The sequence below is a fragment of the Neomonachus schauinslandi genome, chromosome 5, assembly GCF_002201575.2.
Source record: "Neomonachus schauinslandi chromosome 5, ASM220157v2, whole genome shotgun sequence".
NCBI classification, from domain to species: domain Eukaryota; kingdom Metazoa; phylum Chordata; class Mammalia; order Carnivora; family Phocidae; genus Neomonachus; species Neomonachus schauinslandi.
Window position 1 is genome coordinate 145964 of NC_058407.1, and position 25998 is coordinate 171961.

The 25998-nt window shown below is 47.0% G+C and overlaps 1 protein-coding gene, 1 non-coding gene and 1 pseudogene across 3 annotated transcripts; 2 read left to right on the forward strand and 1 right to left on the reverse strand.

Moving 5' to 3' along the window:
• Positions 1 to 348: 348 nt before the first annotated feature.
• RABL2B (RAB, member of RAS oncogene family like 2B) lies at positions 349 to 25070 on the forward strand. Of its 2 annotated transcripts, none has more exons than XM_021687851.1 (9): positions 349 to 394; positions 2407 to 2569; positions 17904 to 17933; positions 19083 to 19162; positions 19871 to 19950; positions 23144 to 23255; positions 23594 to 23691; positions 24034 to 24117; positions 24305 to 25070. In XM_021687851.1, the coding sequence occupies exons 2-9, from the start codon at positions 2463 to 2465 to the stop codon at positions 24383 to 24385; spliced, it is 672 nt and encodes a 223-aa protein (XP_021543526.1). In that variant the 5' UTR covers positions 349 to 394; positions 2407 to 2462; the 3' UTR covers positions 24386 to 25070. The 2 variants fall into 2 exon arrangements, with proteins under 2 accessions (XP_021543526.1, XP_044771692.1); XM_044915757.1 differs by having other exon boundaries at positions 23597 to 23691; positions 24305 to 24637.
• On the reverse strand, positions 8689 to 8761 carry TRNAK-CUU. The gene has a single exon. It is a non-coding gene; the product is annotated as a tRNA-Lys (tRNA).
• LOC110578317 lies at positions 21824 to 22320 on the forward strand (annotated as a pseudogene).
• Positions 25071 to 25998: the final 928 nt, after the last annotated feature.

Genomic DNA, 25998 nt, shown 5'->3' on the forward strand with positions numbered 1-25998 from the left:
TTAACCGACTGAGCCACCCAGGCGCCCTGGGATTTCTAAATATTTTATTAAAGAACAAATGAAAAACCCACAAACTACAAATTCCTACACCAAAAGGAAAACACGACCCGGCTGCATTTACCCGTGTCCGCGCACCTCACCATCGCAGGAGGCCCACCCCTCGCCGCCCGCCGACCCTGCAGCCAACATGCCCGACCCAGCCCCGGCAATCGCGGGCATCTACAGCACTCCCTCCCGGCACCGCGCTAGCCAGCCCGTACCCCGGAGGGGTCCTTCAGGCCTCCGGCCGGGCAGCCCTCCTACGGGTCCTTGCGCGGTTGCGTAGCAGCTGCGAAGACGCGAACCGAGCCGGAAGCGGAGTGCGGCGCCGAGTGAACCCCGGCTGGCCCGAGGGGTCCGAGGCGGGACCGGGCGGGGCGGGACGAGGACCGGGGTGGAGCGGGACCGGGACGGGGCGGGGCGGAACGGGGACAGGGCTGGAGCGGGACCGGGGCTGGGCGGAACGGGGACCGGGACGCGGTGGGACGGGGCGGAACAGGGACTGGGGCGGGGCGAGACGGGGACCGGGGCGGGGCGGAACGGGGACCGGGGTGGAGCGGGACCGGGGCTGCGCGGAACGGGGACCGGGACGCGGTGGGGCGGTGCGAGACGGGGACCGGGGCGGGGTGGGACGGGGGACGGGCGCCGACTGGGCCATGGCTGGCCACCGGCGGGACCACCTGCGGAGTCCGGGGTCGTACCTCGTTTCCCTCAGGTGGCAGGCCCAGCCTTGGGATCCACCGTCCTTGGGCCCTGGGCGGGAGAAGGACGGATCGTTGGGTTCACGCAGCGGTGTGAGGGCAAGGGCAGTCCAGCCTGACAGGGAAGGTTGGTTCCCAGATGTGTTGGGTGCCCAAAAGATGTTGGTTGAATGAAAGAGAGCTTGCGACGTGGATGGGGAGGACAGCGACAGCTGTTGAAGGTCTTCGAGCCTGGAGTTTAGGTCTGGGTTTGGCTTTGGAACAGGTCAGTCTGCTCCAGGGGGGAGATGGAAGGGGCAGCCCCTCCCTGTGCTCACCAACCATCTACCACTTGCCAACCACTGGTCATCAGGCTGACGGTACCCGGGTAAACAAGGCTCAGTCTGTACCTGAGCAGTGCTACATTCAGGGAACTCTGGGTCCTGCTGGCATTTTCCACCCCGACGCTGTGCACACCCCTGTCCTACCTCTTGCCACAGTAGACTCCGCCAACATTGTGTCTCCTTTCCTCTGAACCCAGCACAAGGTCTGCTCATGGTGAATAGAGCCTGAAGCCATCATTTCTGTGTGCCTAACTGACTCAGAATCTGTGCTATTGCGTGTTCTTAGTACACTTTGAAAACTTCTATTTGGCAGTGAGGAGAGAAGAAACAGAGCTAGAGATGATGTCACACCTAGGTGTTGGCACGGGGTGGCCGGTGATGTCTTGTACAAACGAGGAATGTGATGACTAATGTTTGGGGTGGGCAAGAATTAAGTATTCGTTTTTCATATGTTATTTGTCCCTCTGTGGCAGAATCTACTAGTCCAAATCTGGTAGGCAATTGCCTGAGTCTGCTGCCAAGGGAAGCAATCTCGGTGGAGGTACAGATTTGGCGTCATCACTATTTAGGAGATACTTGAAACTAGTAGAGATTGAAATAACCCTAGAGAAGAGGGTCTGGAGAATGCCCACATTGAGAGAAAAAAGGCAGCTACTGATTGCAGCAGGGTGAAAAGTGAAGGGGAAGGTGGATCAGGAATGCACATTAGATGTCTTTGGCTGTGTGGTCTGTCATTCAGTGATAAGACCTTAGGTCTACAGAACACTGTCTCTGTCTCACATTGATTGTTTTTTTTGTCCTGTTTTACTGGTGAGAAAGCTTGCCCATGTACAACTTGTCAAATAGTCTTTCCAGGTGGGAGTGGGAGGTGTGGCCCTGAACATAGCTGCAGTAAGGAGATGACATAAAGTAAACCACCCGAAGAGGATTTGAGTGGGGACAAGATTACAACCCCACAGTTCAGCAAGTGGCGGCCGGGTTGGTAGTGAATAGAGAGGAATGGAAGTGTGTCCTTGGGCCTTGATCTCATCAGCTTCTCTCTCCTGTCTAGGAAGGGGAAAAAGTAGATTTGGTTGAGGAAACTTCTCATCTGTTTGTTTTTTTTTTTTAAAGATTTTATTTATTTATTTGACAGAGAGAGACACAGCGAGAGAGGGAACACAAGCAGGGGGCGCGGGAGAGGGAGAAGCACGCTTCCCGCGGAGCAGGGAGCCCGATGTGGGGCTCCATCCCAGGACCCTGGGACCATGACCTGAGCCGAAGGCAGACGCTTAACGACTGAGCCACGCAGGCACCCGAAACTTCTCATCTCTTTAACAGTAGCCTCTTCTTGATCTTCCCAGACAGTGACAAGACCCCACAGGCACACGCCCACCCCGGGCTGAACGGCCAGAAGCCAATGGCCAGCGACAAAGCCAAACCCTGTGAGCTCAACCAAGAGAAATACGATGCTGATGACAACGTGAAGATCATCTGCCTAGGGGACAGCGCTGTGGGCAAGTCCAAGTATGTTGGGAGATGAGAGAAGGAAGACTAGGCCCAGAGCAGGTCGGGGTGGCACAGAAGAGCATGGCTTCTATAGGGGTGATAAGGGAGTAGTCTTGGCTGGAGCCCAGGTGTGTGGGGGGAACAAGGGGGATCACAGCAGCTGTGTGTGTTGGGGAAGGGGGAGCAAGTCATAAGGACTGAGTAAGGAGAGCTTTCTTCAGGAGTCTTAGCAGCACATATGGGACGGCTCACCCTGGAGACTACTGAAGCAGTCCAGGGTGAGGCGGTAAGAGCTGAGGGATCCTGCATGTTCTGTGTGGGCCGAGAGTCTGCGAGTGGGAATGGAGACCAATGACAGATTGATTGGAGGTGGTACAGATGCCTTCTTGGAGGAGCTCCCCAAGATGAGGCAGAGTGGAAGGAAATGAGGACTGACTGTGGTCAGCCTGGAGATTGGCTGACTCTTAACTGACTCCACTGCCCATGTGCACAGTTTGGGACTCCCCACCTGGTGAGTTGAAGGGGACTCTGCAGTGCATGTCCTTGTCCGCCTTCACAGCAGGAAGGTACACCAGACATCTGCTTGAGTCCTGTCTCCTAGGTGCTCCAGAGCTACCTTGTCTTGAAGCTTCACCATTGATTCCAGGGGCTTTGCTGGTTTTTAGGCCATCTTCCTAAATTCACATTCTCTCTGCCCCACCCCATATGCATACACTGCAGATCTAGTTTAGTGTTTTACAGTTGCTTTGACCATCCTCAACAGTTGCAGTCTGGGGAGATTGCACAGTAAAGAACACCCCCTATTTGCCAGCCAAGTGTAGTGTTTCCCAGCAAACAGAGCAGGAATGGCGGGCGGATAAAGAGCAGGTGGGGGCTTTGGAGAGCATAGCTTGGTGTGAGGCCCAAGGTGGCCTGCCTGCTTCCTCAGCACTGCCCAACCCAAAGTTCAATGCTGCTTTCTTACAAGCCTCGCTTAGGACAACAACAAAAAGAATTCAGGAGGTTAGCAGGATTTCAGACACCACAGCATTGGTCTCTATGGCCACAGCATCTGGAAAACAAGCAGGGCTGTGGGGCAGAAGCACCAGGCTTTCTCTGCGCTGCTGTTCTTTCTCATGCAGCAGGTTCATGCCTCTTGATTCCATTTCCTCTTTGTGTCTGTGTTTTTGGCCCCCCAAGCCTCTGTTGAGGGTGGGTTCTAATGACATAGCTCTCTCACTGCCTTCACTCCTGCACGTACCCCCTTCCTGAGTTGGATGCTACTGCAAGATGTTCTCCCCTAACGATCTCTGACCTGGCCAGCTCATGATCTGATTGTCCAGCCTGGGTCCACTTTAATAGACATTTCACTCTACAAGTGCTGAGTACTAACAGGGTCAGACCCTGCTCTAGGTGATCAGTAAAAGGCCCTCTCTGTGTGCCCACTTATAACCATGTCATTTGGAGGCCCTGCCGGTCCTCCATACATTTTCCTCACATTTTCTGTACCCCTGGGCATTGCTGACCAGTACCGAGAGGAACCCATACTCCCTCTGTAGCTTCTCTTTCTACAGCTCAAGAAACCGTCTTCCCCTTTTGCGGGGGCGGAGTTCAGGCTATTTGGGGCCTTGCCTTTCTTTTGTGTGAATAGATTTTTTTTAAAGATTTTATTTATTTGAGAGAGAGAAAGCACAAACAGGGGGAGAGGCAGAGGGAGAAGCAGGCTCCCCGCTGAGCAGGGAGCCTGATGCGGGGCTTGATCCCAGGACCCTGGGATCATGACCTGAACCGAAGGCAGATACTTAACCGACTGAGCCACCCAGGTGCCCCTCGGGCCTTGCCTTTCTTTTTTTGGTAAGATTTTATTTATTTATTCATGAGAGATAGAGAGAGAGAGGCAGAGGCAGAGGGAGAAGCAGGCTCCCCGCGGAGCAGGGAGCCCGATGCGGGGCTCGATCCCAGGACCCCGGGATCATGACCTGAGCCGAAGGCAGACGCTTGACCGACGGAGCCACCCAGGCGTCCCGGGCCTTGCCTTCCTTTAAGATTTCTTTGGACCCAGATGCTCCCTCTGCTTAATAACAAAACATGGCCTTTCCTTATCCGCTCTTTCAGAGGTGAGCTCCAGATATGGTTTGCCCCCTGGCTCAACCACTGAAGCTCCTGGCCTCCCTTTGTTTGTGTGTGGGGGAGGGGGGCGAGTGGTGGAAGGATAACGAGGCTTACTTCACAATGTTTTCTAAGTGACTAGCCCAACATTTGACACATGGTAGGTCTTCAGTGGGTCTTAGTTTTATCTGCCCGTCTGCCACTAGTTTGACCTGATGAAGAAAATGAATAAAGAGAAATCTTTGTTCAAAAACAGAATGGTTAGCTCCAGATGCATTGCCTTCTTTGGGTGATGGCTTTTAGGGTGTCATTCTCTCTTGGATCACTGTCCACCGTTGTGCACAGAGGGCAAAGATGCGCACCCTGCTAGGGCACGTGGTGTAAGCACAGACTGGAGTTGACTAGGGGAGATTAGGGAGCGGGATACACGCAGCCTGACCCATGTCCCATGCCTCATCATCCCCAAGGGCCAGGAGGAGATGGGCTGGATGCCTGGGGAAGGGGCCTCCAGAGAGGGGTGCGGCACCTGTGACACTTCACATGCTTCTGGGAGAGGAGGGTAGGGACCATCACTCTTCCACGGCCCGCTCTGATGAGACGAGTCTCTTGAGCTCTGCCTTCCTCCTCCACCTCAGGAGCGCATGGTCTCTCAGCGCAGTATCTGAGCACAGCCCTCTGGACCTCTGACAGCAGTAATTTCACTGGGAGATTTTCCTCCTTCCGTGTAAGAAAGTGGTGTATTTTCTTTATAATATGGATGCTGTTTCTTTTCAATTATAAACAGAATCTACCATCCTTCTACAAGGGAAGCTACAGTTTAAATCTTAGAAATATAAAATCATGGCTACAATGTGTTCAATTTATAGACAGATAAGGAGTGGCCCTTAATATGTGGGGGAAAGTGCAGTTGTAGTCTAAGGAGAGGGGTCAGGGCAGGCCTATTTGTGAAGGTGACATTTGAGCAAAGGTTTGAAGAAGGCAAGGGAACAAGCCAGGCGTGGGGAGGAGCATTTCAGCTAGAGGGACTGGCCAGTGGCTGGAACAGGGAGCAGCGGGAAGGCAGTGGGAGAGAAGAGAGCAAATGGAAGAGGGCCTTGGGATCTGAGGAGGCTTTGAACTGAAAGAAATGGAAAAACATGGGCTGGTTTGAGCAGAGGAGTGACCAAGTCTGAATAATGTTTTAACTGGATGACTGACCAGGCTCAGAATAGGTGTTCCTCTCAATCATCAATAGAACAAGCAGAGAAAAAAAAAAGTACTAAGGAAACATTTTGACAGCACATTTATCAAGCTTGATTATTCATAGAGATTGTATTTAAGACTTTCTAGAATCATGACTAATTATGAAGAGCACCTTTTCAATTATTGATGCTTGATGCTTATTGGTCATTGGAAATCCTCCTCTGTGAAATGCCTGTTTAAGCCAGTTGCCCATTTTTATTGGGTTGTTTGTCTTTTTATTATTGACTTGGAGGGATATCTTCAGACATTTGACCAATGATCCAACCTCCTTCTAGTCTGTGGCTTTTCACTCTATTACTGGTGTATTTTGATGAACAGAAACAATTTTAATAAATTGTTTAAAAATTAAAGAAAATGTTTGAGATGTAATTGATATTTAAGATTGTCATGGTGTACGACGTGATGATTTAACAAACATATGTATTGCAAAATGATTGCCACAATAAGGTTTGTTAACACATCCGTCACTTCACATAGTTATCTTTTTTTGGTGTGTGGTAAAAACACTGAAGATTTACTCTCTTAGCAGCTTTCAAGTATATGGTGCAGTGTTGTTCGTTGTAGTCACCGTGCTGTACACGAGATCCTCAGACCTTATCCGCCTTGTAACTACGAGTGTACCCTTTGACCAACACCTCCCATTTCTCTGTGCCATGGAGAATTACTCAGCCATTTAAAAAGAGGGGACTCTTGCCATTTGCTACAACGTGGATGGATCTTGAGGGCATTATTCTAAGTGAACTAAGTCAGAGAAAGACAAATCCTGTATGATCTTACGTGTATGTGGAATCTTAAAAAATAAATAAATAAATACATTAAAATAGAAGATGTAAGTTCTTAGGTACAACAGATTGGTGGCTGCCAGAGGTGGTGGGTAGGGGTGGGGGTGAAGGGGGTCAAAAGGTACAAACTTCCAGTTTAAAATACACAAGTCATAGGGACGTAATGTGTGACCTGGTGACTATAGTTAATAACACTGTACTGCATATCTGAAAGCTTATTAAGAGAGTAATCTGGAATTTCTCATCAAAAAAAAAAATTCTGTAGCTATGTGTGGTGATAGACGTTAACTAGGCTTATTTTGGTGATCATTTCACAGTTTGAAAAAAGTCTTTAACTCGCTTTGAGTTAGTTTTTGGTGAATAGTATAAGATAGAGATCCAGTTTCATTCTTTTGTATGTGGATTTCTGTTTTTCTTAGCACCATTTATTGAAGAGACCATCCTTTCTCCATGGTGTATTCTTGGCTCCATGGTTAAATATTTGACCATATATGTGTGGGCTTATTTCTGGGCTCTCTATTCTGTTCCATTGGTCTGTGTATCTCTTCTTATGGGAGAATCATGAAGATTTGGTCCTATATTTTCTTCTAAAAGTTTTATAGTTTCAGCTCTTAAGTTTAGGTCTTTGATCCATTTTGAGTTAACTTTTATATATGGTGTGAGGGAAGGGGCCCACCTTCATTCTTTGGCATGGGAATATCCAGTTTTCCCAGCACCATTTAAGAGACTCTCCTTTTCCCATTGAATGGTCTTTGGCACCCTTGTCAGAAATCAATTGACCATATATGTGAGGGTTTCTTTCTGAGCTGTATGTTCAGTTGGTCTGTAGGTCCATATTTATGCCCAGTAGCATACTGTTTTGATTATTGTAGCTTTGAATGAAGTTTTGACCTCAGGGAAATGTGAGTTCCTCAATTTTGTTGTTCTTTCACAAGATTGTTTTGGCTACTTGGGATCCCTTGAAATTCCATATGAATTTTGGGATGTGTTCTTTTATTTCTGCAAAAATGTCATTGGGATTTGGATAGAGATTGCATTGAATCTGTTGATTGCTTTGGGTAAAGTTATCTACCTCGAAACAGTAAGCCTTCAAATCCACGAACACTGATGTCTTTCCATTTATTTAGGTCTTGTTTAATTTCTTTCGGCAGTGTTTTATAGTTTTAGTGTACAGTGCTATGTCTTCTTGGTTAAATTTCCTTTTCATATTGCTCATTGCCAATGTATAGAAATACGGTTTATTTTTGTGTGTGGATTTTATATCTTGCAACTTCACTGAATTTATTTGCTCTATTACTTTTTTTGTGGATTCTTTAGAGTTTTCTATGTATAAAATTATGTTACCTTTGAAGAGAAGGAATTTTACTTCCATCTTTCCAATTTGGATGCCTTTTCTTTGCTTTTCTTACCTAGGTGCTTGTGTTGAGGGCTTCTTGTGGCTAGTGTATTGAATTAAAAATAGTCAGGTCCCTGATGGATGAGGGACATAAGCCACCCACCCACAGTCAGCAGATAGTTCCCTCAGCATCTAAGTGCCCACTTTGGGGAAGTGAAAACCCTGGGGTTGTTTTGACTGAAGGTGCACTCTCAATATACGCACACAAAGGAAGTAAAGTCCCAAGATTTAATACTTAATACATCCCATGGGGCGCCTGGGTGGCTCAGTTGGTTAAGCGACTGCCTTCGGCTCAGGTCATGATCCTGGAGTCCCTGGATCGAGTCCCGCATCGAGCTCTCTGCTCGGCAGGGAGTCTGCTTCTCCCTCTGACCCTCCCCCCTCTCATGTGCTCTCTCTCTCTCTCTCTCTCTCTCAAATAAATAAATAAAATCTTTAAAAAAAAAAAAAATACTTAATACATCCCAGAAGTGGGAGTGAAATGGGCCAGGGGAAGAGCAGTCCTCCATCCTGGGTCACAAGCGAGCAGTACAAGGTGGTTGGGGTAGGGGTCACTAACTATTTGCTGGCTCAAATTGAAGTGGTTATTTATTTATTTTTAATTTATTTCTTTCTTTAAGTAGGCTCCGTGCCCGGCGTGGGACTTGAACTCACGACCCTGAGATTAAGAGTCACATGCTCTACTGACTGAGCCAGCCAGGCGCCCCTTAAGTGGTTATTTTAAAAGGTGCCAGGGAAAAGCAAAGTGGGAACTTGGGACGGGCGTCCTAAGGTCAGGTTCTTATCCGAACGTCCAGACTCCGTGTCAGCAAGATTGTCATGCTTGTCAGATACCTGAAGAGCAGGCTTTCATTCTTTCACAATTGAGTATGAGGTTAATTGTGTTTTTTCATATATGGCCTTTATCCTGTTGAGGAAATTACCTTCTGTTGCTAGTTCATTGAGTGTTTTTGTCATGGGATGGTGTTGGTTTTGTTAAATGCTTTTTGTGCATTTATTGAGATAAATATATAGGGTTTTCTGTCTATCGATATGATGTGGTTGATTAATTTTCTTAAATTGAACCACCCTTAAATCCCAAGAGAAATCTCCCTTGGTCATGGTGTATAGTCCTTCTAATATGAATTTGGTTTGCGATGATTGTGTTGAAGATTTTGACATCTGTATTCGGAGATACAGTTTTCTTCTACGGCATTGTCTGCCTTTGGAATCGGTAATGTTGGCTTCATAGAAAGAATTAGGAAATGTCCCCTCCTTCAGTTTTTTGGACAAGTTTGAGAAGTATTGGTGCTAGTTCATTAAATGCTTGGTAGAACTCTCCAGTGAAGCTACCCAGTCCTGGGCTTTTCTTTATGGGAGGTTTTTGATTACTCCTTACTTGGTATTGGTCTATTCACATTTTCTTCTACTTCTTAAATCTGTTTGGTAGTTTGCATATTTATAGAAATGTGTGTATTTCATTTAGATTATCCGGTTTGCTGGTATACAGTTTTTCATGGTATTCTCTTATAATGCTTCTTGTTTCTGAAAAATTGATGTTAGTGTCCAATTTGAGTTCTGATTTTGATCATTTGTGTCTTCTCCCTCTTCCCTTGGCCTAGCTAAAGGTTTGTTGATTTGTTGATCTTTTCAGAGAGCTAATTTTTTTTCATTGGTGTTCTCCCTTGTCTTTCTAGCCTCTTATTTCTCTCCACTAAAATCTTCATTACTACCTCTCTCTTACAAGCTCATGTTTAGTTTGCGCTTTGTGTCTGGTACCTTAAGTACCTGTTACTGATTTGAGATCTTTCTACATTTTTAAGGTATGTGCTTATAGCTATAATATTTGCTCTTGGCACATCTTTGGTTTCATCCTGAAGTTTTGGTTAGCTGTGTTTTCATTTTCATTCACCTCAAGGCATTTTCTAATTGTCCTTGTGATTTCTTCTTTCACCCATTGGTCAAAGAAGGGGAGTAGGAGAGGAGAAGCAGGCTTCCCGCCGAGCAGGGAGCCCAATGCAAGGAGGGAACCCGATGCGGGACTCGATCCAAGGACCCTGGGAACATGACCTGAGCTGAAGGCAGACGCTTAATGACTGAGCCACCCAGGCACCCGACCCATTGGTTGTTTAATACTGTGTTGTTTAATTTCCACACAGTTGTGAATTTTCTGGTTTTCCTTCTGTTGGGCATTTCTGCTGTCATTCCATCTTATTGGAAAAAATACTTTATATGATCTCAGTCTTTTTAATTTTATCAAGACTTTATGCTCTCACCTATGTTCACTTGAGAAGAATGTGTACTCTGCTGCTGTTGGGTACAGTGTTGTCTGTACGTCTGTTAGGTTGGACTGGTTGTAGGGTTGTACAAGTCCTTGGTTCCCTTGTTGGTCTGTCTCAGTTGTTCTGCCCATTACTGACAATGCGGTTGGAAATCTCAGCCAACTACAGCTCCCTTGGCTTCTGTCAGTGTTTCCTTCCTTTCTTTTGGGACTCTGTTTAAGGTACATATATATTTATAACTTTTTTTTTTTTTTAAGATTTTATTTATTTATTTGAGACAGAGAGAATGAGAGACAGAGAGCATGAGAGGGAGGAGGGTCAGAGGGAGAAGCAGACTCCCTGCCGAGCAGGGAGCCTGATGCGGGACTCGATCCTGGGACTCCAGGATCATGACCTGAGCCGAAGGCAGTCGCTTAACCAACTGAGCCACCCAGGCGCCCCTATATTTATAACGTTTATACATTCTTGATAGGTTGAAACTTTTATCAATGTGTAGTATCCTTCTTTCTCTCATAACTTGTGACTGAAAGTATGTTTTGTCTGACTGTAATAGAGCTGCCCCAGCTCCTTTTTGGATACTGTTTGCATGGATTATCTTCCTCTTATTTTCAGTCTTTTTGTGATGGATCATGTATTTTAATGTATTCTGCCAGTCTCTCACTTCTTTTTTTTTTTTTTAAAGATTTTATGTATTTATTTGAGAGAGAGAGAATGAGAGAGAGCACATGAGAGGGGGGAGGGTCAGAGGGAGAAGCAGACTCCCTGCCAAGCAGGGAGCCCGATGCGGGACTCGATCCAGGGACTCTAGGATCATGACCTGAGCCGAAGGCAGTCGCCCAACCAACTGAGCCACCCAGGCACCCCAGTCTCTCACTTCTAATGGGAAAGTTGTTATCCATTGACATTTGAAACAACGATACTTAAATTATCAGTAAAGAAGGACTTATTTCTGCCATTTAGCTATTTGTTTCCTGTGTCTTTTTTTCCTCAATTACTTCACTACTGCCTATTTGTTTTTTGATTTTTTTGAAGTGTGCTATTTTGATTCTCTTCTTCCTTTTTTGTGTAATGCTTTAATCGTTTCTTAGTGGTTACCTTAGAGATAACAATTAACATCTTAAACTTATAACAACCTATTTGATTAATACCAATTTGTCATAACAGCACACAAACACTCTGCTCCTAGATATCTCCATCCCACACTTTGTGTTGTCTCGGCACAGACTTCATCTTTATACATTAAGTGCTGGTTAACATAGATTTATAATTATTGTTTTATGTATTTCCCTTTTAAATCGTATAGGAAAAGGGGGAGTTACAAACCAAAAGTACAGGAATACTGGCTTTTATATTTATCTATGTAGCTGCCTTTACTGAAAATCTTTATTTCTTCATACAGCTTCAAATCACCATCTAGTGTCCTTTCATTTTAATCTAAAAGGGACTCACTTTAGCATTTCTTATAGAGCAGGTCCACTGGTAATGAGTCTTGTCAGCTGTATATCTGGAAATATCTTAACTTCATTCTTGAAGGATCATTAGCTGGATGTAGAAATCCTGGTTGACAGCTTTTTAAATATGTCATCCCACTGCCTCTGACTTTAGTGGTGTCTGATGAGAAAGGGGCTGTTTGTCTTATCAAGGATTTTATCTTTAGGTTTCACCAGTTTGCCTGTGATGTATCTCAGTGTGGACCTCTGGGTGTGTGTACTCACATCTTGCATCAAGTTTGGGAAGTTTTTTGGGTTTTTGTGTCTTTTTGCTTTTAAAGATTTATTTGAGAGAGAGAGCCTGGTGCAAGCATGTGTGTGCGTGTGCACGGGGAAAGGGGCAGAGGGGGAGGGAGAGGGACAGCAGACTCCGTGCTGAGCACAGAGCCTGATGCGGGGCTCGATCTCATAACCCTGAGATCATGACCTGAGCTGAAATCAAGAGTTGGATGCCCAATTGACTGAGCCATCCAGATACCCCAAGTTTGGGAAGTTTTTAGGCATTATTTTTTCAAATCTCTCTCTTTTCTTTATGATGCATATGTCAGTATGCTTTATGTTGTCCCACACGTTCCTTTGCCCTGTTCACTTTTTTTTTTTTTACGTTTTTCTTTTTTTTTTTTTTTTAAGATTTTATTTATTTATTTGACAGAGAGAGACACAGCGAGAGAGGGAACACAAGCAGGGGGAGGGGGAGAGGGAGAAGCAGGCTTCCCACGGAGCAGGGAGCCCGATGCGGGGCTCGATCCCAGGACCCTGGGATCATGACCTGAGCCGAAGGCAGCCGCTTAACCGACTGAGCCACCCAGGCTCTGTTCATTTTCATTCTTTTTTTTTTCCCCTCTCCAACTGGGTAATTTCAATTGCCTTATCTCAAGTTTGTTGATCCTTTCTTCTGCCTGCTCAAGTATGTTGTTGAAACCCTCTAGTGAGGGTTTTGTTTTGTTTTTTTTAATTAATGTGCTTTTCAGCTCCAGAAGTTTTGTGGGTTCCTTTTCATAATTTCTGTCTCTTTATGAATGTTCTCATTTTGTTCATATATCATTTCCTGATTTCCTTTAATTCTTTGTCCATAAATTCCTTTAGCTCTTTGAGCACATTTAAGATAATTCCAGTGTCTGTATTTCTTCTGGGATTGTTTCTGTCCAATTCTTTGTTTCGTGAGAATGGGCCATATCTTCTCATTTCTTTGTTTGCTTTGGCTTTCTTTTTTTTTTTAATGAGAATTAGGCATTCTGAGTATCTTAATGTGGTAACTTTAGAAATCATGTTCTCCCACTCCTCAGGGATTGCTGATTTCTGCTTGTTTGGGGCTAGAGTTATCTGTTTGTAACTTTTCCAAACTATTTTTGCAAAGTGTGTATTCCTTGTTGTGTGTGGTCACTGATGTTTCTGTTCTGTTATCTGTGGTCAGACCACAGTGACCTGACAAAGATTTCCTTAAGTTTCTGGCTCCAAAAAAGGAAGGAAAAGCAAAGGTGTTCCTAACCCTTGAAATCTCCGACAGATGCCAGCAAGGGAACCCTGAAGCCTGAGAGAGCTGAGACCTAAATGTGCAAAACATGCAACCCAGACTTTCTGAGGGCAGTCTTTCTACCGCCACCCCTGGCCCTAGCCCGGTTCCTGGAGCCCAGGTCACGAGGTCAGCGCAGTGGGCCCGAGGGATGGGTGGTGGCAGCTGCTTGGCCTATGTCACTCTTCCACCTGGGACCAGCTCTCTGCTTTCATGTAGTGCTCTCCTGCTTGCTATGTGTCCAGTCAGGTTCCAGAGTTCAGAAACGGTTGATTCTGATCAATTTTTCCAGTTTACTGGATATCTCAGTTGGGGGTTCACCCCCTAGAACTTCCTACTCCACCATTTGGTTAACGGCCTCAAGGTTCATTTTTTTCCCAAGCATATTCAATTGCTTGGACACCATTAATTGATGGAACAGTTCTCGACCCCATTGAATCATAGTGATGCCTTTGTTCTAAATGCCATGACCGCACGTGTGGCAGCATATATTTTAAGGGCTTATTTAGCGTCTGTCTTCATCTGCTACAATGTAAGCTCCATGAAGTCAGGGATCTTCATCTGTTTAGTTCAGTGTTATGTCATGGCACCTAGCATAGTGTCTGGCACGTGGTAAGCACTCAGTAAATTTAACTAGTTGATACTAAAATTACTTGTCTATTCTTTTGAGAACATTTATGATGTTATCATTTTTATGATATTAAACATGATACCACAGTGAATATTTTTGTGCCTACCATCTTGGGTACACATTTAGGCCTGCGGGGAAATTGCCTAGTTTTAGGATTAGCTCAAACTTTAAGATGCCCATATTGCTCTCCAAAATAGTTACGTCACGTGTGCACTCCTGCCAGGATGGTATAAGAGTTTCCGTTGCTCCACAAAATCCCCAGTGTTTGGTGTCTGAATTTTGCCAGTCTATAGGGCTGTGAATGCTACTTCATTCTGTTTTAATTTGTAATAAAATGATTAAATCGTTAAATTAAAACACTGAGCATCTTTTTATATATTTGTTATCCATTCATCTGTTCATATTGTTAGTACACAGGTTGTTTGTGTGTTCTCTATCAGAGCCGTTTATATTTTCTGTATATTAATTCTTGTCAGTTGTTGGCATTGCATATATCTTCTCCCTGTCTGTGTGGTTTTGGCTTGCTTTTTTTTTTCTTAACTTTTCATTTTGAAATAATACAGATTTCACAGGATGTTGCAAAGAGAGTACAGAGAGGGCTTGTGCACCCTTCACCAGCTGCTCCAGTGATAATATCTTAGGTAACTATAGAACAACATCATAGTCAGGACATTGGCATTGGCTTATTAGTGCATGTATAATTCTGTGTCATTTTATCACATGTGCAGGTTTCTGTAACCATCACTGGCATCAAGATACAAAACTTTGGTCATGCTACCCGTTTCTAGTCACACCCACCCCACCTCACTTCCCACCACCACTGACCCCTCTAACCACCCATCTGTTCTGCATCTCTGTAATCATGTCATCTTGGCAACATTGTATAAATGGAATTATACAACCTGTGACCTTTTTCACTCCACAGAGTAGTAACCTTAAGACCCATCCAGGTTGTTGCACTATCAATACTTTGTTCCTTTTTGTGGCTGAGTAGTATTCCATGGTGTAGACAGCCACAGTATGGTTTTCTAGACTGTTCCAGTCTCCTGTTAAGTGACATTTCGGTTGATTCTGGGTCTTGGCTATAACACATGACACTGCTGTGAACACGTGTGTAGGTTTTTGTATGGACATGAGTTTTCATTTCATGGCTTAATCATACAGTGAGTATATGTTTCATTTGTTAAGAAACTCAGAGTTTTTCTAGAATGTCTGTTTTCCCACTAGCAATGTATGAAAGACGTGGTTTTCCTACACCCTTGCCAACATTTAGTGTTGTTGCTATTTTTTATCCTGGCCATTGTGACAGGCGTGTAATGATAGCTCATCGTGGTCTCAGTTTCTATTTCCCTGGTGCTTGGTGGCGTGGAACACCTTCTCCTGGGCTTATTTGCCATGTGTACATTCCTCTTTGGTTAAATGTCTCTTCATGTCTTTTGCGCATTTTCTAAATGAGTTTTTTTTTTAACTGTAGAGTTTTGGTACTTCTTTACTTTCCCAGGAACTGGCCTTTGTTCGATGTGCTCTTTGCAGACATGGTCTTCCCATCTAGAGCTTGTCTTCCCACTGTCATAACAGGCTTTCTCATAAAGCAGAAGGTTTTACTTTCCATGAAATCCAGTTTGCCACTTGTTTCTTTTACGGATCATGCTTTTGGTGTTACCAAAATCATGGACTCTGGTCTTTGCCAAGCCCTGGCTCCAAAGCATCTTTTTCCTATGTTTTCTTCTAAAAGTTTTATATTTTTACATTTTATACGTCTGTGATCAGTTTTGAACTAACTTTTGTTTAAGGTATGAGGGTGTAGGGTAAAGGGTTATTTTTTTCCTTAAAGATATTCCGTTGGCATCATTTGTTGAAAAGGCTGTCATTCCTCCATTGAATTGCTTTTGCACCTTTGTTAAAAATCAGTTGGCCCTACTTCTGTGAAGCTGTTTCTGGATTCTTTCTTTTGTTCCGTTCGTCTATGTGTCTGTCCCTCTGCGAGCACCACACAGTCTTGACTAAGGGAGCCAAAGTAAGTCTTAAAATTGGGTAGAATGATTCTTCCCACTTTATTCTTTTTCAAGTTTGTTTTGCCTTTTCTAATTCCTTTGCCTGTCTATATAAATTTTTCATAATCTCGACAATACCTGTAAAACATCTTGCTGGAATTTTATTTAGTAGGCATTGCATTAACTGACTTCATAAAATGAATTCCCTCCTCTTCTCTTCTCTGGAAGACGTTGTACAAAATTGATATTAATTCTTACACTGTTTGGTAGAATTCTACCCTGAAACCATCTGGGCTTAGAGATGTATAGTTCTAGGACTATTCAAATGATCTGTTTCATATTAGGTTAGTTTTGCTTATTTGTAGTCTTAAGAATTGGCCCATTATTGAAATTTTCTATATTTTCATTTATTTCAAGCACATTGTAGTTGTTCATTTATTTTTTTAAAAGATTTATGTATTTATTTATTAGCATGTGTACACGGGGCGGGGCAGAGAGAGAGAGGAAGAGAGAAACTCCAAGCAGACTCTGCGCGGAGTGCTAAGCACAGAGCCCGGTGCAGGGCTTCATGTCAGGACCCTGAGAACACAACCCGAGCCAAAACCAAGAGTCGGCCCGACTGTGCCGCTCAGGCACTCTGTACTTGCTCACTTACGACAGCTGCTTTAAAAACTTCTATTGGTTGTCTTTTTTCATTCATTTTGAGATCTTCCTCATTCTTAATACAATAAATGATTTTTGGTTGACACTTGGACATTTTGACTATCCTGTTATGAGACTCTGGATCTTATTTAACCCTTCTGTTTTAGCTGGCTTCCTGTGGCATTGCTCCAGCAGAAGGGAGAGAGGCAGCACTTGGGGCCTCCACTGGCACCATGCAGTGGGGCAGGGGTCTCACTGCCGTCTGGTAGACAGAAAGTTCCAGCTCCCTGTTTGGCCTCCTTTGACCCCAGTGCAGCTTGGTCATGTTGTTGAAGTAGAAGTCTAAGCTCCCCACTAAGGCTACAGTTTTTCTGGTGTTTGCATGGTGGTTATAGTCCAAATGTTTTTTGTCCTAGGCAGCAATAAACTAAAATTCCATAAACTGCTTTCATGGGCATCCCATTCTAGTTGAGAGGAATAGACTGTCAATAAGTAAAATACTATTTCTGTTGTGATTGCCCTCAGGTAGAGAGAGAGTCCAAGATGAGGCAGGACTTGCCTGTTAGAAATAAGATCATCAGGGAAGGTCTCATTGCTCAGGTGACATTTGAGCAAAGCCCTGAAGGACCTGCAGAATATTAGGGAAATGGTATTTGGGCAAAAGGCACAGCCTTCCTGGCATCAGTTTTCCGTGAAGAGGCAGGGGTGATTGTGTTCGTCAGCACTATGCAGAGGCAGAAACAGTGGGTCTGAGAGCCTCCCATGGACTGGTATATAGAGGTGTAGTAACGTAGGCTGTTTTGTTATGAGGGGCTAGTAATTCTGATTCCAAGTTCCAGGCTTGGAGAATGGGGTAATGCCACTAACTAGATAATTCAGGGGCAGGGACAGGGTTAGTGGGTTAAAGAAACTCACTTTTAGATTTATTGAGTTTATGGTTCACACAGACTTCTCCAGTGTAGATATATGGCAGAGCTCCAAAGACAGGTCTCTATTTCTTCAACTAATATTAGTGACCAGCTGTTATGGTGCCCAAAAAGGAGTAAGGTGGAGTCCCTGCCCTCAGGCAAAGCGGCTGTGGGGGCTGGATCAGTGTTAGAGCTCAGGGGTGCCAGGAACTTAAAGGGAGGAAGAGGGTAGGTGGGCAGTTCCTGGGCATTATCCTAAAAGGAAACTCTGTGGCTGTGGAGTGAATGGGGGAGGGGAGCCACAGGTGACCCTAGGTTATCAGCCTGGACAGGGGTGATGCCGTGGGGCAAGGAGGAGGGGAGGTTAGAGGATGTACCTGACCACCTTGCACACTGTCCTTACAGACTTATGGAGAGGTTTCTCATGGACGGATTGTATCCTTCAAGGTTTGCGGTGTTCTGTGTTCCTGTGGCCCTTCCCCCCTCATACCAACTCAACCTCACTGCTCACCCCTTTACTCCAGTGGTCCAGGGAGGAGGGAGAGATGAGTGAACACACAGGTTTCATTCATGCTTGTTTCTTACCAGCTGGCAGCACACATCATCGATGCTGCATATTTTGGAGCTTACTCATATTTGCATTTGCTTTCTATCAGGAAGACAGTAGAATGGCTAATAGCACCTGGTCCTATGCCTGGATTCAAACTCCACCTCCTCCTTCTTACTAGCTCTGGTAACCTCTGTGACCTCAAAACTTTGGCTAACATTTTACAGTTCTCTGGTATGAACGAACTTTGTAAAACAGGACCCACTCCCTCCTCCCATGGATTGTCCACGTTGTCTAGGTTTGGAGTGAGATACTCCCTGGCAACCGGGATGGTTTTAAAAAAGCTTCCCGGGTGAATCTACGGAGAACCATGGCAGAAAAGAGCCCTGGAGTGACACCACTCCCTGCCCTGGGCCTTGTGGGCCTTGCCCTGCCGCCCCGCAAAGTGGAGTCTGAGTATATCTTGCTTCACCTCATACCACGTGCTCCTTCGCACCCACCCGCCTGCCTCCCCCCACCCCCTTCCCTCCGCTTGCTGGTTAAAGCTCTCCGCACCTTGCGGCTTCAGGAAGTCTCATTCCCCAGGCTTTTTGTCAGGGTTTCACACACAGGCAGTTCATAAACAGCTTGTCAGCTGTCTGGCTTCTGGAGGCTTTTTTCCCTGGAATTGTCACGTGCTGCTTAAGGCTGGGTTTCCTCCCTGGCCTGCAAGAGCCCCATCCATAAAGGGACTGGGACACCCACGGTTGCATTTTCCAACTACATGAGGCTGTTGATGACGGCTTCTCTGTAAAATTCCATTCTGTGTTGTCCCTGGTACTTAGAGGTCCAGAACACACCCCAGCTTCTCCTGCCTCTCGCCTTTCCATGGAGTTTGTGCCAGTGATCTTTGAAGCTGATCCTCTGCAACGTTCATTCCATTTAAAATAAGAACTCCAGAAAGAAAAAGAGAGGGCCAGTTTCATCACCAGTGCCCCCACCCCAAGCACCTTCCCTGCCTTCCTTTTGTTCATCTCTGTTCCTTAACCTGAATGCAGTCGGCCACAGCAGCTGTCCACGTACGCCCTGACCCTGTACAAGCACACGGCCACGGTGGACGGCAAGACTGTCCTTGTGGGTGAGCAGCACAAGGCCGGGCCATGGACTCTCAAGGGGGAGGAGAGGGGAGGGGAGAGAAGTCCATGAGCGAGAGTCAGACAGGAAGGGAGGGAGACCCCCAGCAGAGAGTAGGGGTGATAGGAAGGAGCCTGGGAGCCCGGAGCCCAGGGGAGCGGGGAGGAGGCGCACAAGGCCTCAGTTCCAGCTCTCTGACCTGGTATTCTAATTTAGCCAGCGTAAAGAAATAACAATTGTGGTCTGAGTGTTATCTTCTACAAAAGGTTTTGACTTTCTGTGATGTCACTACCTCCTGCTTGGCTAGGCCACACATCCTGCCTGGCAGTGTCTGCCATCTGTGGTCAACACACGTGGGAAGTCAGCCTAGTTTCAACCTTGGAGGGCCCTGCATCTTGTGGGTGGGGGAATGGGGAAACCTACCTTCTCCCTTTTGGGACTTCCTGTCTGCATTCTCCTTCCTCCTGGCCTGGCCATGTGTTTCCCTCTTACCCACTCCCATGCACACACACGTACACAGACTTCCCATGGCACACCCAGGTGCGTTGTGTCCTGATGACGCACACATACGAGCTGTGTGGTCTTTGTTCCTCCCTGTCCTCCCCACATGTTGTGTTTCTGCACACACAGATCTGCACAGAGATGCTCAGGGTGTCCGGGTCTCTCTGCCCTCCAGCCGCATCAGACAGACAGAGTTGTGTTCATGTTGCAGACTTTTGGGACACAGCAGGCCAGGAGCGGTTCCAGAGCATGCACGCCTCCTACTACCACAAGGCCCACGCCTGCATCATGGTACGAAACCAGCTGGGCAGTGGACGAAGGCTCTGGGCAAGCTTGAGGGGTGACCCAGTAGTGCTGAGCCCTCCTCACCAAGGCTGGGTACTGGGGGAGAGGGGATCAGGGCAGCCTGGGGAGGTTTCTGAGCGAGAACATGCCCGGGTGAGCTTCTCTTCAAGTGGGGCTGGATGAGGAACCCCCATCCAGGGGGTGGAGCACATCCAGGGCCTCAGATTCGGGCATGGTGTCTAAGAGGCAAATACAGCCCTTCCCTGATAGGAGCCACCTCCTCCGACAGGCTCCCAAGGCCCCCTCGACTGTCACCTGGTGCTGCTCCCAAACCAGCCCCTCTCCTCTATGCTGTCTAGAACGCAGTCTTCAGGGGGCTCCCCATAGCCACAGGGTAAAAAGAGCCGTAAGAGGACCTGAGGGACAGCTAGAGAAGCGCAGGAGGGCCGTGCAAGTCTGTGTCAGTGGGGCCTCCTGCCCAGAGCCCTGGCTCCATTCACAAGCTCCATTATCCCTTAACACAAAATCTCTTGAAATTTTCCAAATTGTAATATTAGTACCTGTAAGAGGACAGAACAAGAAGGTGACTGGGTAAGGCACTGGGGGCAGTGCAGGCCAGCAGTCTCACCTGGAGGCTCACATAGTCAACATCTCTGACCCTGGAGAAGTGGGAAGGGAGAGCCCAGCCATGTCTGTTCCAATTCTGCACTGGCCTTTGGGGCTCTGAGCTTACCTGCACTCTCTCTCTGGGAGTAGCCTCCTCCTGCCTCTGACACCTCTCCATTGGCTCCATTTGTACCGTCTTCTGAGGCCTGGAGGTGTCTGTCCTGCCAGCATTCCTACATGCCTGTCTGCAGCTGTCTGCTGCATGGGGCCTGGCATGTAGAAAATGCTCGGGTGAGCTTCTCTTCAAGTGGGGCTGGATGAGGAACCCCATCCAGGGGGTGGAGCACATCCAGAGCCTCAGATTCAGGCATGGCGTCTAAGAGGCAAATACAGTCCTTCCCTGATAGGAGCCACCTACTCTGACAGGCTCCCAAGGCCCCCTCGACTGTCACCTGGTGCTGCTCCCAAACCAGCCCCTCTCCTCTGTGCTGTCTAGAACACAGTCTTGTGGTGACCATATGGGGATCTGAGAGTCCCAGAGGGAGCTGCACTTTGAAACCCTGACGGGGATGCTCCTCATCCCTGCCAGGTCTTCCTCAGCTCTTGAAACAAGGAGAGGTAGCTCAGGAAACCAGACAGATAGGGATGAGAGGTGACTGATGGTGGTCACGGGAGGCAGCCTGGTGTCGAGTGGATTCCAGAGGATTCATTACAAGTGTGCTTGATAAGAAGTCTTTATTGGGGATTCAAGACAACGTGGTCATTTGTTGAAATGGGGCCTGGGTGTACTGTGGAGGAGCCTCCCAGGTGGACCTCCTGTTGCCTCAGCTGTAACAGCTGGCTGACCCTCGCCCATTGCCATGCAGGGCAAGCCCCTGGCGCTGGGTGAGGTCCATTTGCTCCCATGAAGGGCTGGGTGGTTCAGAAGGAAGAGCAGCCATTCCAGCAAGTTACCAAGTTACAGGGTTGTCCACCTCGATCCACTGTTGTGCTGGGGCAGTTTGGGCCTGTGAGTCCATCCCAGAGGCTGGCCTTTGAGGGGCTCCTGCCACGGGTTTGAGGGGCCCCATCCCTGCAGCAGTAATTCCAAGCATCTCAGGACTTCTGGCCTCCCCTGCCCTTAGAGCAAGTCTGCAGTGCTCATGCTTATTGCTAATATTTTAAAATAGGTAAAAACTATAAATTGTAAAATTTAATCAAATTACAAGCTACAAAATAATAATAAAAGGTAGTCTTTCCAACTCCGGCCACTGTTGTGAGAGGGGCTGCTGCCATGTGCATGCACCTGCAGTGGGCGGTCGCACAGAACCGCCCCGGCTTCCTGATCAAAAGGAACAAGCAGACGTAGAGCACTGAGGGCTCGCAACTCCTTCCCTTCAAGGGTCCGATTCACCTTAAGACTGTGGGTGTGGAGCCAGCGGCCGAAGACAGAGGTGTAGTGGTGGTCGTGAAGCACAGATCCGGCCAGTAAAAACCTGCCACCTCCTACATGCAGACCACCATCAACAAGAAGCCCGGGCCACCCTCAGCAGCACCAGGCACATGATCTGCAAGAACAAGTACCAACCAGATCTGCGCACGGCTGCCACTTGGAGAGTCAGCGCCGTCCTGCGCAGCCCGAAGCCCGTGATGGTGAAGAGGAAGCCGGCCCGCTCCACCAAGAGCTCCTGAGCACCTGCCCCCCACCTCCAAAGCAATAAAGATGTCAGACCACCTCCAAATAATAATAATAGATAAAAATGACTTAAAAGGTTTAAAATACAAAATGAACAAGAGATTAAACAAAAGTTTAAAATTAAAAGTACACCAATAGTGGGTGCCTGGGTGGCTCAGTCCATTGAGCATTTGATCTTGATTTCAGCTCAGGTCCTGATCTCAGGGTCATGGGATCGAGCCCCGTGTCAGGCTTGTGCTCAGCAAGGAGTCTGCTTGAGTTTCTCTCTTCCCCCCGCCCCCCACTTGCATTATCTGTCTCTCTCTCTCTAAAATAAGTACAATCTTTATTTTTTTTAAAAAAGCACATTAGTAACTACAGGGAAATTTTTGAGGCATTTGAAATTATTACAAAGGAATTTTTAAGAAAGATTTATTTATTTTAGAAAGAGAGAGCATGTGTGTGCGGTGGAGAGGGGAAGGGCAGAGGAAGAGGAAGAGAATCTCAAGCAGACTCCCCGCTAAGCACAGAGCCCAGTGCGGGGCTCGATCTTACGAGCCGAAGATCATGACCTGAGCCCAAACCAAGAGTCGGACGCTCAACCGACTGAGCCAGCCAGGCGCCGCACAAAGGAATTTCAAGACAAAGTTTAAGCAATAAAAATAATAGACTAAGAAGAAACCAAAAAATTTACAGTTTGCAAAAGACTATGTTGGTTAGTACAATGATACATCTTGGTTAAAATCGGGACACAGGATTAGGTGGCAAGATAACAAAAAAGGAATAAACATTTTAAAGGCCACTTTTGGATCCGGAGGTTCTGGGGGCTTCCCTGAGAAGGGCAGGCACAGGGCCTCTCACCTGCTTGTGTGTGTCAGGTGGGGGTGGTGTGCAGACACTGACGCACCTGAGCTATTTTCCTTCCTCTGTTCATTGCAGGTGTTTGATGTGCAGAGGAAAGTAACCTACAAGAACCTGAGCACTTGGTATACAGAGCTTCGGGAGTTCAGGCCAGAGATCCCATGCATCGTGGTGGCCAATAAAATTGATGGTGGGGCCATCCCTGCATCTGGGTGTCCACACTCCATGGGGGACCCACCCACCACACATTTCCTCCTCCATTCCTGGGACAGTAAACCTTCAGTGATCTGTCCTCCTTCCCAAAATACAGCCCTTGTTTGCTTGCCGTCATTCTCTTTCCAGTAGAGAACTGAGCCAATCTTCCCTCTTCCCAAGACACAAATCCCTGTTAAATGAACTCTTTCTAGGACATGTCCCCTGATTGCCCCTGCCTGTCCCACTTTCTGGAATGGCCTCTAGTGAGCCACTCTGCAAAACCCTCTCCCTTTCCCTTGATGGACAGGCCAATGTCCTACCTTCTCTCTACAGCAGACATAAAGATGACCCAAAAGAGCTTCAATTTTGCCAGGAAGTTCTCCCTTCCCCTGTACTTTGTCTCAGCTGCTGATGGTACCAATGTCGTGAAGGTAATGGTGGACTGCAGAGGTTAGGAAAAGGCCAAGTGGTCAAGGGACCAGGGAAGCCTCAATGAGAAGGGTTGGCTGCAGGGAGAGGACAGGCCTTGCTGCAGGGGCCATGAGTGGGCAATCCAGAGCAAGCGGTGATAGGAAGCGGTCATGGTTTGTTTTGACAGTAGGGGAGGTGATGGGCCTGGGCTTGGTGGGGAAAAGTATATTGGTTGGGACAAGGTGAATTGAGGGGTGACCTTGCTTACTTTAGGGGTGGAGTGTTGTGTGGACATAGGATGGGGACAGGGCGCTGGGACCCACTGCCATGTATTCCTTCCCGCCACCTCCACCTACCCCCAGCTCTTCAATGATGCGATTCGATTAGCTGTGTCTTACAAACACAACTCCCGGGACTTCATGGACGAGGTTTTGCAGGAGCTTGAGGTAGGTCAAGTGGAAATGTTGGACGGGATAAAGCTTCTCTGCAGAGAGATGCAGAACATAACCCAGTAGAGTGGCTCCTGCTGGGCCTTGCAGGCAACGCATGCTCACCGTGCATGCGCCCCCTAGAAGTATCAGAACTACACGGGGCAGACCCAGGGCCAGGCCTCACCTGCAGCCTTGTCCACAGAACTTTGATTTGGAGCAGGAGGAGGAGGAAGTGCCAGACCGAGTGCGGCGTGGCAACATCGAGAGCCCCTCCCCTTCCTGAGTCAGAGAAGGAAGCCTCTCTCCTCGTGGACTTTGGGGAGGGGGCGGTATCTTTCAGAATACCCTCCCCTCAGCAACCCTGCAGCTATGAATTGAAAAATTCTTGCAGGCCATCTCCCTGTCTACCTCCTGCAAGCCCACCCATTCCATTGGCCTGCCCCACTTCCATGGCCCACAATTCCTGACCCTTCCACAGTTGTCCTTTCCCCTGGACTCAGGTACCGGGACGGGGTCTGCACCAGCAAGCACCCTTGACAGGTGTGAGAGATCCACAGCAGACCCTGAAGCAGAATTAGAGATCGTAGCCTCAGCCTCCCCAGGTTGTGTGGAAGCAGGGAAGAGCTTCAGGAAACATGCTTTGTGTGTCTCTCAAATAAAAGGAGATTGAGGTGTGTTCTCTCCCAGAACCGACCTCAGGGCCTATTCATTGTCTTTCCACCAAGGGAATGATTTCTAGTCCCTGATGGCCCCTATTCCCAACCCTACAGATTTGGGGTGGGCCTCCATTCTTTTTCATCTTTAGTGTCCCAACCAACTTTTTTTCAGAAATGGTTTTGAGCAGACAGCTGTTCCTGTCACAGGACAGGTTTGCCATTAAAGCCCAGGGAAACAGGTCACAAGTCCTGCCACCCTTAGCTGTACCGTGAGGCATGCCCATTTGGATTCTAAGAAGAGCTTCCCTTTAAAGCCCCTGTTCCAGCCGATGATGCTTTCCTGCCTTTTTTTGAGGACTGTTGTGGGTCCTGCCCTGTGGGGCAGGGAGAGGGGCCGCCCTGCTGCCTTCCCCACAAGTCCCTCCGGGACTTGTGGTTCACTAGTGCGTTTGTATGATCATCTTGTGCATCATCATTTCCGTTGTTTTCATATTTATAGTAAAGTTTGAATTAACATAAACATTTTGTATGTGCATGCTTGTAGGTCTGGATTTCACTGAGCAAAAAGCCTCAAAATAACTTGCAATCATCAGCTAGACGAATGAGGGAAGCTGCCTTGATCTGCCATGTGAGGGCAGCCCGGTCAGCTCTGCTGTAATGAAGACCATTGCAGTGGAATTTAGCGGGTTTTGTTTTTGTTTTTATTTTTTTTAAGATTTTGAGAGAGAGAGCATAAGAGGTGGGGTGGGGTGGGGTGGGGTGGGGGAGAAGCAGTCTCCCTGCTGAGCAGGGTTAGGGTTAGGCCCCTGAGGTCATGACCTGAGCCAAAGGCAGACACTTAACCAACTTAGCCACCCAGATGCCCCAAAATTTAGAGTTTTAAAAAGAATGAGTATTTGGGAAGAACAAGAAACAAGAACAAACTGTATTTGCCCTTAAATTGCTAATACTTACAATTTCAACTGAAAAGATTTACTTGACCTGGGATTTTGAGAAATGTGTTACCCTGATGAGGTGGGCTTTTAAAAACTACCAAAAAAAAAAAAAAAAAGCCCTTTGGTGTTGTACATGACTAGTATTTTTTTTTAACATAATGGCTTTATGGAGATATCATTCAAATACCATAAAATCCACCGTCAGTATTAGTTTTCCATAACCATTTTGCATCAGGTTCCCTAGTGAGAGGGCAGGAGGCCAGAAGCTAAGCAAGGGTGTGGTCTCCCTGCCCCAGGGAATCTCC